The sequence below is a fragment of the Lonchura striata genome, chromosome 38, assembly GCF_046129695.1.
Source record: "Lonchura striata isolate bLonStr1 chromosome 38, bLonStr1.mat, whole genome shotgun sequence".
NCBI classification, from domain to species: Eukaryota; Metazoa; Chordata; class Aves; order Passeriformes; family Estrildidae; genus Lonchura; species Lonchura striata.
In genome coordinates this window covers 3193415-3205487 of record NC_134640.1, presented here as the reverse complement: position 1 = coordinate 3205487, position 12073 = coordinate 3193415, and the positions used below count along the sequence as shown (strand labels likewise).

The 12073-nt window shown below is 56.5% G+C and overlaps 1 protein-coding gene and 1 long non-coding RNA gene across 3 annotated transcripts in view; both read right to left on the bottom strand.

Moving 5' to 3' along the window:
* Window positions 1-4559: 4559 nt before the first annotated feature.
* Window positions 4560-8406, bottom strand: LOC144248149 (uncharacterized). Of its 2 annotated transcripts, XM_077789883.1 has the most exons (12): window positions 8096-8406; window positions 7976-8017; window positions 7704-7869; window positions 7548-7620; window positions 7372-7470; window positions 6846-6911; window positions 6726-6767; window positions 6472-6638; window positions 6307-6387; window positions 6139-6226; window positions 5561-5650; window positions 4560-4626 (listed from the first exon to the last, which is right to left on the bottom strand). In XM_077789883.1, exons 6-10 carry the CDS (start codon window positions 6851-6853, stop codon window positions 6201-6203), a joined length of 324 nt encoding a protein of 107 aa, XP_077646009.1. In that variant the 5' UTR covers window positions 6854-6911; window positions 7372-7470; window positions 7548-7620; window positions 7704-7869; window positions 7976-8017; window positions 8096-8406; the 3' UTR covers window positions 4560-4626; window positions 5561-5650; window positions 6139-6200. The 2 variants fall into 2 exon arrangements, with proteins under 2 accessions (XP_077646009.1, XP_077646010.1); XM_077789884.1 differs by lacking the exons at window positions 7372-7470; window positions 7548-7620; window positions 7704-7869; window positions 7976-8017; window positions 8096-8406 and having other exon boundaries at window positions 5561-6226; window positions 6846-7361.
* A 191-nt stretch (window positions 8407-8597) lies between these two features.
* LOC144248150 (uncharacterized) overlaps window positions 8598-12073 on the bottom strand; it is a 238251-nt gene continuing 234775 nt past the window's right edge. The window contains exons 7-11 of the long non-coding RNA XR_013341535.1: window positions 10393-10513; window positions 9197-9238; window positions 8943-9108; window positions 8787-8859; window positions 8598-8709 (exon numbers count right to left, since the gene is read on the bottom strand). This is a non-coding gene — a long non-coding RNA (uncharacterized LOC144248150). The remainder of the gene's footprint in view (window positions 8710-8786; window positions 8860-8942; window positions 9109-9196; window positions 9239-10392; window positions 10514-12073) is intronic.

The window sequence follows — 12073 nt, the reverse complement described above, 5'->3', positions numbered from 1 at the left end:
CCGCGCTCCGTCCCGCGCTCCGCCCCCCGACGCGCCCCGCGCTCCGCCCCACGACGCGCCCCCCCTGCTCCGCCCCCCGACGCGCCCCGCGCTCCGCCCCACGACGCGCCCCCCCTGCTCCGCCCCCCGACGCGCCCCGCGCTCCGCCCCCCGACGCGCCCCGCGCTCCGCCCCGCGCTCCGCCCCCCGCCCGGCACTCCGCCCCCCGACGCGCCCCGCGCTCCGACCCCCGCTCCGCCCCCCGACGCGCCCCGCGCTCCGCCCCCCGCTCCGCCCCCCGCCGCGCCCCGCGCTCCGCCCCCCGACGCACCCCGCGCTCCGCCCCCCCGACGCGCCCCGCGCTCCGCCCCCCGACGCGCCCCCCCGACGCGCCCCGCGCTCCGCCCCCCCGTCGCGCCCCGCGCTCTGCCCCCGCGACGCGCCCCTCGCTCCGCCCCCCCGACGCGCCCCCCGCTCCGCCCCCCCGACGCACCTCCTGCTCCGCCCCCCGACGCGCGCCGCGCTCCGCCCCCCGACGCGCCCCCCGCTCCGCCCCCCGACGCGCCCCCCGCTCCGCCCCCCGACGCGCCCCGCGCTCCGCGCCCCGCGCTCCGCCCCCCGACGCGCCCCGCGCTCCGCCCCCCGACGCGCCCCGCGCTCCGCCCCGCGCTCCGCCCCCCGCCTGGCACTCCGCCCCCCGACGCGCCCCGCGCTCCGCCCCCCGCTCCGCCCCCCGACGCGCCCCCCGCTCCGCCCCCCGCTCCGCCCCCCGACGCGCCCCGCGCTCCGCCCCCCGCTCCGCCCCCCGACGCGCTTCCCGCTTTGCCCCCCCGACGCGCCCCGCGCTCCGCCCCCCGACGCACCCCGCGCTCCGCCCCCCCGTCGCGCCCCGCGCTCCGCCCCCCCGACGCGCCCCGCGTTCCGCCCCCCCGACGCGCCCCGCCCCCCCGACGCGCCTCGCGCTCCGCCCCCCGACGCGCCCCGCGCTCCGCCCCCCGACGCGCCCCGCGCTCCGCCCCCCGCTCCGCCCCCCGACGCACCCCGCGCTCCGCCCCCCGCTCCGCCCCCCGACGCGCTTCCCGCTTTGCCCCCCCGACGCGCCCCGCGCTCCGCCCCCCGACGCGCCCCGCGCTCCGCCCCCGCGACGCGCCCCTCGCTCCGCCCCCCCGACGCGCCCCCCGCTCCGCCCCCCCGACGCGCCCCGCGCTCCGCCCCCCGACGCGCCCCGCGCTCCGCCCCCCGACGCGCCCCCCGCTCCGCCCCCCGCGCTCCGCCTCCCGACGCGCCCCGCGCTCCGCCCCCCCGACGCGCCCCGCGCTCCGCCCCCCGACGCGCCCCGCGCTCCGCCCCCCGCTCCGCCCCCCGACGCACCCCGCGCTCCGCCCCGCGCTCCGCCTCCCGACGCGCCCCGCGCTCCGCCCCCCGACGCGCCCCGCGCTCCGCCCCCCCGACGCGCCCCGCGCTCCGCCCCCCGACGCACCTCCCGCTCCGCCCCCCGACGCGCCCCGCGCTCCGCCTCCCGACGCGCCCCGCGCTCCGCCCCCCGCGCTCCGCCCGCCGACGCACCTCCCGCTCCGCCCCCCGACGCGCCCCGCGCTCCGCCCCCCGACGCGCCCCCCCGACGCGCCCCGCGCTCCGCCTCCCCGTCGCTCCCCGCGCTCCGCCCCCCCGACGCGCCCCTCGCTCCGCCCCCCCGACGCGCCCCCCGCTCCGCCCCCCCGACGCGCCCCTCGCTCCGCCCCCCCGACGCGCCCCCCGCTCCGCCCCCCCGACGCGCCCCGCGCTCCGCCCCCCGACGCGCCCCCCCGACGCGCCCCGCGCTCCGCCTCCCCGTCGCTCCCCGCGCTCCGCCCCCCCGACGCGCCCCTCGCTCCGCCCCCCCGACGCGCCCCCCGCTCCGCCCCCCCGACGCGCCCCTCGCTCCGCCCCCCCGACGCGCCCCCCGCTCCGCCCCCCCGACGCGCCCCGCGCTCCGCCCCCCCGACGCGCCTCCCGCTCCGCCCCCCGCGCTCCGCCCCCCGACGCGCCCCCCGCTCCGCCCCCCGACGCGCCCCGCGCTCCGCCCCCCGCGCTCCGCCCCCCGCGCTCCGCCCCCCGACGCGCCCCGCGCTCCGCCCCCCGACGCGCCCCCCGCTCCGCCCCCCGACGCGCCCCGCGCTCCGCCCCCCGCGCTCCGCCCCCCGCTCCGCCCCCCGACGCGCCCCGCGCTCCGTCCCGCGCTCCGCCCCCCGACGCGCCCCGCGCTCCGCCCCCCGACGCGCCCCGCGCTCCGCCCCCCCGACGCGCCCCGCGCTCCGCCCCCCGACGCGCCCCGCGCTTTGCCCCGCGCTCCGCCTCCCGACGCGCCCCGCGCTCCGCCCCGCGCTCCGCCCCCCGACGCGCCCCGCGCTCCGCCCCCCGACGCGCCCCGACGCGCCCCGCCCCGCGCTCCGCCCCCCGACGCGCCCCGCGCTCCGCCCCGCGCTCCGCCCCCCGCGCTCCGCCCCGCGCTCCGCCCCCCGACGCGCCCCGCGCTCCGCCCCCCGCTCCGCCCCCCGACGCGCCCCCCGCTCCGCCCCCCGACGCGCCCCCCGCTCCGCCCCTCCGACGCGCCCCCCGCCACGTAACCCTAGTAGGGGGAGTGGTTAGGGGTGGGGGAGTGGCTAGGGGCGGGGTTAGGGTTAGGGGAGGGGCTGAGGGCGGGGTTAGGGGAGTGGCTGGGGCGGGGTCATGGTCGGGGGAATGGCTAGGGGCGGGGTGAGTGTCGGGGGAGTGGCTGAGGGGTCAGGGCAGGGGGTGGGGCTACCTACTAGAACCCCTAGATATAAAAAAAGAAGAAAAGAAATAAAAGTCTGGTGCAGCAGTAGAAATTTTGATGCTCCCAGGGAGTAAAAATTTCTCTTTTAAATGTTTTTTTTATTATTATTTTTACTCCCTGGGAGCATCAAAATTTCTACTGCTGCTTTTTTATTCTAAGTTTAGAAAGGAAGAGAAAGTGAGGAAGAGGAGGAGAGAGTGAGAGGAAGAGGAGGAGAGAGTGAGAGGAAGAAGAAGAGAGAGTGAGAGGAAGAAGAAGAGAGAGTGAGAGGAAGAAGAGAGAGGAGGGGAGAGTGAGAAGAAGAAGAAGAAGAGAGAGTGAGAAGAAGAGGAGAGAGAGAGGAGGAGACAGTGAGAAGAATAAGAAGAGACAGTGAGAAGAAGAGGAGAGCGTGAGAAGAAGAGGAGAGCGTGAGGAGAAAACAGCAAGAAAAATAAAAGAGTTAGAGATAAAAAGTCAGATCAGAAAGAGTAAAGAGAAAAAGAGTGAAACACAAACAGAAAAGGAAGCGCTTGAAATGAAAGAGAAAAGGAAATGGATGAGGAAAAAAAGAAATAGAGACGGAACAAAAGGTAGGGTTCGAGAGGGAAAGAAATAGAGAGTTAGAAAGACAAAAGAGTTAAAGTTGGACAGAAAACAAAAAAGGGTTAGAGACAAAGAAAAGGATAGCGAGTGTTAGAAAGACAAAGGGTGACAAAGAGAAAGAAAGACAAAGGGTGACAAAGAGAAAAAAAAAGAAGAAGAAAATGCAGTGAAACCTAGATTGAAAGAGACATACAAAGAGACATGGGGAAATACATGTAGAGGACTAGAAAAAATAGACAGGGTTAGAGAAACATAGAGATGTGTTAGAAATGGAAACAAAGGAAACACAACCAGAGACAGAGAAAGAGTTAGACGTGGAAGGATAAAGTGAGGAATAGACTAAAGAGGAAAGTAAGAGGCAGAGGGAGAAATAGGGTGAAAATGATGACGCGACCATACCGAAGAAAGATGGGACACAAATGGTGGGCAGGGCAGAGGGTAAGGGGAATTGTTATTAGGGCTGATTAATCTTTATTCCTTTCATTTAAACTTCAGCAATACACAGGGAAACAAGGTATACAAATGTGAGTACAGATACAAATACAATTAAAAATACATCGTAAGTACAAGTCCAATTTACATATAGCAAAATACATCAAAAGACAGGAACAACTGCAGATACAGAACAATATAATGTACTACAAGCCAAATACGCAATATAACCATTTCAGACAAGCCCTTTACGCTTTTATTGTTATGACACGCCCGGAACAAAATCGGCACGAAACTCTCGGCCGACCTGCACGCCCCCTTCCTGTTGCACACAAACTCACATTCGCTGCAACTGCATTCTGACACCTGAGCCGTCGTCGCTCCTCGGGAACGTGGTTCCCTGGAGACACCCAAAAAATCCTCCTGCCTGACGAAAACCCCGGTCCTGGGGCGGTCGGCGCCCTAACTTTGGCGATGAACGTCGCCTCGCTGACCGGCCGGGACCGAGGAAAAAAAAACCCAGCCGGGGGAAAAAAAAAAAAAACCCCCGGCTGGGGATTTTTTATTCTAAATTTAAAAATGAGTGGAAAAACCTGAAAGGCAATACACACAAGGTTATAACTGCTTCACACACACAGCTGCAGACACAAGTACACACAAACCCTTACAGGCAGACACAGACAATCACACTCTCACACGTTCTTCTGCTGACAGGCTGGCTGCCACCCTTACGTGAAAGAATACGCTGAAGAATATGCTTAAACGCATCTTCTGACCGCAGCTCCTCGATGTCAAATGGTAGATTCCAGGAAATTCTGTAGGCACCCGGCGACCTATGAGACAAGGGGAGGCGGTCAATGACTGACTATCTGAGAGCTAGGAGCTATACAGACTCTGGGTCCATCGGTGTTGTACCCGAAACCCCGTAGAGGACAAATGAATGGCGAAGTTTTATAACTGCTCTACCTAAGTGTGACTACGTGGCCGGGCAAGGCAGCTCCGATCCTAATTGGCACAACAGAGGTGCATACAACATAAGCCAACATTAGGTACATACAGTATAAGCGCAAACAACATAAGCCAACATTAGGTACATACAGTATAAGCACAAACAACATAAGCCATGGTAGGTACATACAGTATAAGCGCAAACAACATAAGCCACGGTAGGTACATACAGTATAAGCGCAAACAACATAAGCCACGGTAGGTACATACAGTATAAGCTCAAACAACATAAGCCAACATTAGGTACATACAGTATAAGCGCAAACAACATAAGCCAACATTAGGTACATACAGTATAAGCACAAACAACATAAGCCAACATTAGGTACATACAGTATAAGCGCAAACAACATAAGACAACCTAGGTAGGTGTAACATGCACGTGTACGATATAAGCCGACGTAGGTAGGCGCGACATAAGCTGACGGAGATAAGAGATAAGTGAGGACTTGATACAATTCTCCAGAAGACTAATTTTTAAGCCCTATATCCTTTGAGAAGGCAGATGCTACAGAACTACTGTGGTCAGGTGATGAGGGGCTAATAAGCTCTGTACGGAAGTCCAAGAGAAAGGCTACCAAAACTGAGAATGAAGATGAATGAGAACATCTCGTGTACATCTTTCAGTTCCAAAAAGTAAATATGTAAAGATTCTAAGTTCCAGCTGTCACCTCTTGGTCTGCCAAGAGAGAGAAAACTAAACATCAGTGCACGGTCTTAGCAGCACATCGGCTAAAACCTGGTAAATCTGTTACTCACCATCCTCCTCAGAATGCCTGGGTTCCTGGCCTGCACACTTCAAGCGTGCTTGGACTCTGATGCCATCATCGCAGGGTACACCTAGGTTAAGTGGAGACAAGACAACATGGCATTGCTGAAACATGAGAGTACTGGGCTGTGATCCTTTGCTCAAGTTACAAACATGTTATGGCAAACTCCTGATACAATCTAGAGCCCAACTGCACCCGGCATTACCAATTTCAAGTCCCCAGGACTTGTGCTATTACAGGCTACGCAGCAGGGCAGAGCAGCTCCAGGAAAAATATGTGCAGACACCCGTGACACAAGACAGGGCCAGAGAGCTTTTGAAGAGAAGAAAGGACTGAGAGACCCAAAGAACACAGAGTGCACCAGAGACAAGTGACAGGACACACACCGGAACTGCTCTGCCCTGAGCACCTCACCTGTGGTCAAAACAGACACTTTCCCTTTAGGTGGCCTAAGGAGATGCTTCTTGCACATCCCTGTCTCCAAAACTGACACAAAAACCCCTTCTGTAAAGTCCCAACCCAGCGCCCCTCTTTCATCCCCTCTGTGGGTCATAACCCTCCACTTATCTTGCATGCAGCTGGGGATGCAAATCCCTCTTGAGTGTAGAAGGTGGCCATCTGCCTGTCTGCTAAGTTCCAGCTGTCACCTCTGGGTCTGCCAAGACAAAGAAAACTAAACATCAGTGCACGGTCTGAACAGCACATCGGCCAAAAACTTGTAATTCTGCTACTCACCGTCCTCCTCAGAATGCCCGGGTTCTTGGCCTGCACGCTTCAGACGTGCTTGGATTCCGACGCCGTCATTGCAGGGTACGCCTAGGTTAAGTGGAGACAAGGCAACATGACATTGCTGAAACATGACTGTACTCTCACACCCCCCTCCCTACCTCCCGGACTCACCGCAACTCCGCAGCCATTCCTCAGGGCTGCTCAGATGGGACCTTGAAATGCAGGATTGGAAGGCTCCGTCACAGGGTCCTGTAATGCTTCCAGAGAGATCCAAAGTGCATGAAACCTGATCCATCAGCTGGTTGGTAACAGAGTTATGCATACTCCGAGTCGATTCCCTAAAGCACACAAACAAGAATGGATGCTTAGAGTCACACCAAAAACGGAAATCTTAGCAAGAACAACTGCTTTTGTCCACTGCTCACCTGGCACACTTGGCCTTGACTGCTGCTATCTGCCTGGACCTCCTAAAAATAAAGGCAAAGAACACTGCTGTAACACGGTCACCATTTAGGCTGCCCCTGCAAATGCAGACAATGACTGACCTGCTCATGGGAAAATCTCCACACAAGACTGGGGCCCTCTGCCACTGATTTGGACTGTCTGCATCTGAAAGGAAGTTAGCACTAGTGTCAAATGGCTGCAAGACAACTTAGCAGAACCAAACATGTTATGTCAATATCCTAATACAATCTAGAGCCCAACTGCACCCAGCATTACAAATTTCAAGTCCCCAGGACTTGCGCTATTACAGGCTATGCAGCAGGGCAGATCAGCTCCGGGAAAAATACGTGCAGACACCCGTGACACAGGACAGGGAGAGAGAGCTTTTGTGGAGAAGAAAGAACCGAGAGACCCAAAGATCACAGAGTGCACCAGAGACAAGTGACAGGACACACACCGGAACTGCTCTGCCCTGAGCACCTCAGCACTGTGGTCAAAACAGACACTTTTCCTTTAGCTGGCCTAAGGGGACACTTCTTGCACATCCCCGCTCCCAAAGCTGATTCAAAAGGTCCTCCCAGCACCCTACTTTAATCCCCTCTGTGGACCTTAGCCCTCAACTTATCTCTCAGGCATCTGGGGATGAGAATCCCGTCGCGTGCCAATGGAGGCTGCCTCGCCTGCTGAGAATGTCCTATGGTCACCGGGCTGTGGTCCCGAGCTCAGCTACAATCGAGAACACCAAACATCACTGCATGATCTTAGCTGCACAATGGACAAAACCCAGCAATCCTGCTACTCACCATTCTCCTGAGAATGCTCGGGCCGCTCACTTTGCCCAGGCTCGGAGGCTGCCACCGTCATCGCAGGGTCTGCCTGGGTTAAGAAGAGACAAAGTGACTCGGCATTGCTGAAACCTAAGAGGACCTTGGCTCCCCCTCCCTACCTCAGCGACTCACCGCAACTCCTCAGCCAGTGCCAAGGGCTACCTGGCAGCCATCGTGAAATATAAAATTTCAAGGCATCATCTCAGAGTCCAGCAATACTTCCAGAAGGCTCACAAGAACAGGAAATCCAGGCCATCGGCTGTCAGTCAAAAAGGCTTGGCATACTCTGAGTCGATTCCTTAAAGCACACAAACAAGAATGGATGCTTACAGTTGAATCAAAAAGTAAAAGCTGAGCAAGAAGTAAAAGCTGAGCAAAAACAACTGCTTTGGTCCACTGCTCACCTGGCACACTTGGCCTTGACTGCTGCTATCTGCCTGGACCTCCTAAAAATAAAGGCAAAGAACACTGCTGTAACAGGGTCACCATTGAGGCTGCCCCTGCAAATGCAAACAATGACTGACCTGCACATAGGAAAAACCACACCCAGGACTGGGGCTCTCTGCCACTGATTTCAGTTGTCAGCATCTGAAAGGAAATTAGGTCTAGTGTCAAATGGCTGCAGGACAACTTAACATCACCAAACATGTTATGTCTATCTCCCCATAAAATCTAGAGCCCAACTACATCCTGCATTAAAAATTTCAAGTCCCTAGGACTTGTGCTATTACAGGCTACGCAGCAGGGCAGAGCAGCTGCGGGACAAATACATGCAGACATCCGTGACACAGGACAGGGAGAGAGAGCTTTTGAGGAGAAGAAAGGACCGAGAGACCCAAAGAACACACAGTGCACCAGAGACAAGTGACAGGACACACACCGGAACTGTTCTGCCCTGAGCACCTCAGCACTGTGGTCAAAAGAGACACTTTCCCTTTAGCTGGCCTAAGGGGACGCTTCTTGCACATCCCTGCCCCCAAAGCTGATCCTAAAGGCCCTCCCAGCACCCTACTTTAATCCCCTCTGTGGACCTTAGCCCTCAACTTATCTCTCAGGCTTCTGGGGATGAGAATCCAATGGAGGCTGCCTCGCCTGCGGGGAATGTCCTATGGTCACCGGGCTGTGGTCCCGTGCTCAGCTACAATCGAGAACACCAAACATCACTGCATGATCTTAGCTGCACAATGGACAAAACCCAGCAATCCCACTACTCACCGTTCTCCTAAGAATGCTCGGGCCGCTCACTTTTGCCAGGCTCGGAGGCTGCCACCGTCATCGCAGGGTCTGCCTGGGTTAAGAAGAGACAAAGTGACTCGGCATTGCTGAAACCTAAGAGGACCTTGGCTCCCCCTCCCTACCTCGGCGACTCACCGCAACTCCTCAGCCATTGCCAAAGGCTCCCTGGATGCCATCGTGAAATACAAAATTTCAAGGCTTCATCTCAGAGTCCAGCAATACTTCCAGAAGGCTCACAAGCACAAGAAATCCAGGCCATCAGCTGTTGGGGACAGGGGCTTGGCATACTCTGCGTGGATTCCTTAAAGCACACAAACAAGAATGGATGCTTACAGTTGAATCAAAAACTAAAAGCTGAGCAAAAACAACTGCTTTGGTCCATTGCTCACCTGGCACACTTGGCCTTGACTGCTGCTATCTGCCTGGACCTCCTGAAAATAAAGGCAAAGAACACTGCTGTAATACAGTCACCATTTAGGCTTCCCCTGCAAATGCAAACAATGGCTGACCTGCTCATGGAAACACCCTCCCCCAGGACTGGGGCCCTCTGCCACAGATTTGAATTGTCTGCATCTGAAAGGAAGTTAGCACTAGTGTCAAGCGGGTGCAGGACAACTTAGCATCACCAAACATGTTATGGCAACCTCCTGATACAATCTAGAGCCCAACTACACCCGGCATTACAAATTTCAAGTCCCCAGGACTTGTGCTAATACAGGCTATGCAGCAGGGCAGAGCAGCTCCAGGAAAAATATGTGCAGACACCTGTGACACAGGACAGGGAGAGAGAGCTTTTGAGGAGAAAAAAAGGGACTGAGAGATGCAAAGATAATAGGGTGCACCAGAGACGAGTGACAGGACACATGCCAGCACTGCTCTGCCCTGAGCAGCTCAGCACTGAGATCAAAACAGACGCTTTCCCTTTAGGTGGCCTTAGGAGACGCTTCTTGGGCATCCCCATCTCCAACATTGACTCAAAAACCCCTCCTGGGGAGTCCCACCCAGCACCTCTCTTCCATTCCCTCTGTGGGTTGTGGCCCTGCACTTATCTTGCACATATCAGGGGATGAAAATCCCCATCGGGTGCAGAAGGAAGACACTGCTCCCATCTCCAGGCCCTGGCCCTGACTTATCTTTTGGATGACTGGTGATGTGAATCCACGTTGGACCTGAAATGAGTCTGGCTGAGAGGAGATAGCCTGTTAGCCTCTTAGTCTCCTAAAATAAAGAACGGGATAATCAATGGTTGTGTTTCGTGCTATGTGGGCCAAATCTCAGCAAGTCAGTTACTTATCCTCTCCTGAGTGTGCCTGGGTGTTCAAGTCTCCGGCCTCATCCTCAGTCTAAGGTATGGCTGTTATGATGAGTGGCACCGGGGTTAGAGAGGCAAAGCTACGTGGCATTTGTGTGAGTTCGGTGGATGAGCTTGTGTGCCATATGACACGTGGATGCCTCTGCTATGCTTGTGAAAAGCTTTGCAGATACGCACCGTTTCTCACCCTACTGCCTGCAAACCCCCACCGGGATAACTCCTAACTTGGTACCCTGCTTACTCTCCCTCTCCTAGTCACAATTCTCAACTCACCTGAAGCCACCGTCTCACACATCATCTTTGACACAGTGCGGATGCCTTCTGCGTCGTGATGAATCTGCTGGAAAAATGTTGCGCTTGACACAAACTGCAATTACTGGAAGTTGCCCTCCTCCTAAAAAAAGAAGAAAAAAATCAGAAATTACAAAAGCACCTTACCAGCCCTGAATACTCAACCCCAAACTGTGAATTTAAATACTCCCTGTGTTCAACGTTGTTTTCTTTGCAGTATCTTCAAAGTCTCTGTTGCATTAGAAGCCCAAAAGCAGCTGCAGAGAACAAGCTAAGCTAAAGGAGCCTCTTCACCTGAATGAGAGGAGAGCTCTTACCCCAGCTGATCCCACTGAGGGAATGAAGCCCCTTGGGAAAGGCTGGGGTTAATATACCCCTGATTGGGCCCGCCTCTCGTTCCCGTGGCACCTGGGAAAAGGGAGGGGGCAAACCCCACAGTGTATAAAAGCCATCAGAGGAGCTGTGGCTATTTGGCTCCTCTGGCTTGAATTCAAGGAGAATAAAGGGCTGGATATAGAAGAAAACTCTTCAGGGAAATGACAGCTCTTTCTTTTTTCTACAACTGCTTGGAGCAAAAGGGCAAAAAAACTGGTAAGAAATAAAACTTTGTTTTTAGGCAGCATATCTAGATAAGTTGGGTGATTTGCTGTTAACTTATATAATTATTCCTCAGTGACTACTAAGTAGTACTCAACCTGAGACTAAGGGTGGAGAAAAATACTAATTATATGAACAGTTTAAGTCTCCTTGGGGCTGCTAATTAGGACTAATTACATTATAAATAAAAATAAGAAAAACAATAGGCTCCTGGGCAGCATAAAGGTTAAGTACGTGCTAGGCTTGCCTTTCTCTGAGGTATTTAGTCCTAGGGCACAGAAAGAAGTGCCCTGAAAAGTAGTTTTAAATGCTGAAAAAGCATCTTAGAAGAGCCTCCTTCAAATTAATCCCTTAAAATGAAGAAATGGGGAAGTTGCCTCCACTGAAATGGATACCATGGCAAATAAATGGCTTCCGCCCTTTAACTTAATCCCCTCGAATATTGGGAAAAGAGAGGCTTTCCTCAATTTAAATCTCTCCAGTTATGAAGACAGAGGGATTTTCCCCTCAATCCAAACCCTTAAGAAAGAGAGATAGCTGGGCTTCCCCCTCAATTTAAGCCTTAGGACAACAAAAAGGGTTACTCTTAATTCAAACCCATAAACAACATTGTCAAGGTTTTCCCCCTCTATTTAAACTGGAAAATAATGGAATATGGGGATTCCCTGTCAATTACCACCCCTAACAGCATAGAAAAGGCAGGGACTCTTTCAAATGAGACCATTAAAATTGCAGGGGAAGTGCATTTCCTCATTATTTGAAAGCAAGAAATAATGGAAAAGGAAGTTTTTTCCCATACTTTAAACCCCTTGTCTCTCCATAACCCCTCTTTTTTCTGGGAGTGCTGTGGAAGGTCTTGGGGTTCTAGGGAGGGACTGACACAATAAAAGGGGAAAGTTGAAAGCTCTCCTATGGAACCCCACATGCTGCCCGGCCTGCTCAGGTGCTGCCCCTTGGCAAGAGGGCTCTGCCCTCTGCATTTTCTCAAAGGGATGCTCCGTGCCCGGGTGGGTCCGGCTGCTCCCCGGTCCCAGCTGGATGTTCCGACTGTAGCTCCTGGAGGGAC

What these genes read in the sequence shown, in the direction of transcription:
- LOC144248149 (XM_077789883.1), bottom strand. An exon ending in GTCAAGGCCAAGTGTGCCAG is followed by an intron (nt 6,639 to 6,725) that starts GTGAGCAGTGGA and finishes TGTGTGCTTTAG; the next exon opens with GGAATCGACTCGGAGTATGC. An exon ending in CGGGCATTCTGAGGAGGACG is followed by an intron (nt 6,227 to 6,306) that starts GTGAGTAGCAGA and finishes TTGTCTTGGCAG; the next exon opens with ACCCAGAGGTGACAGCTGGA.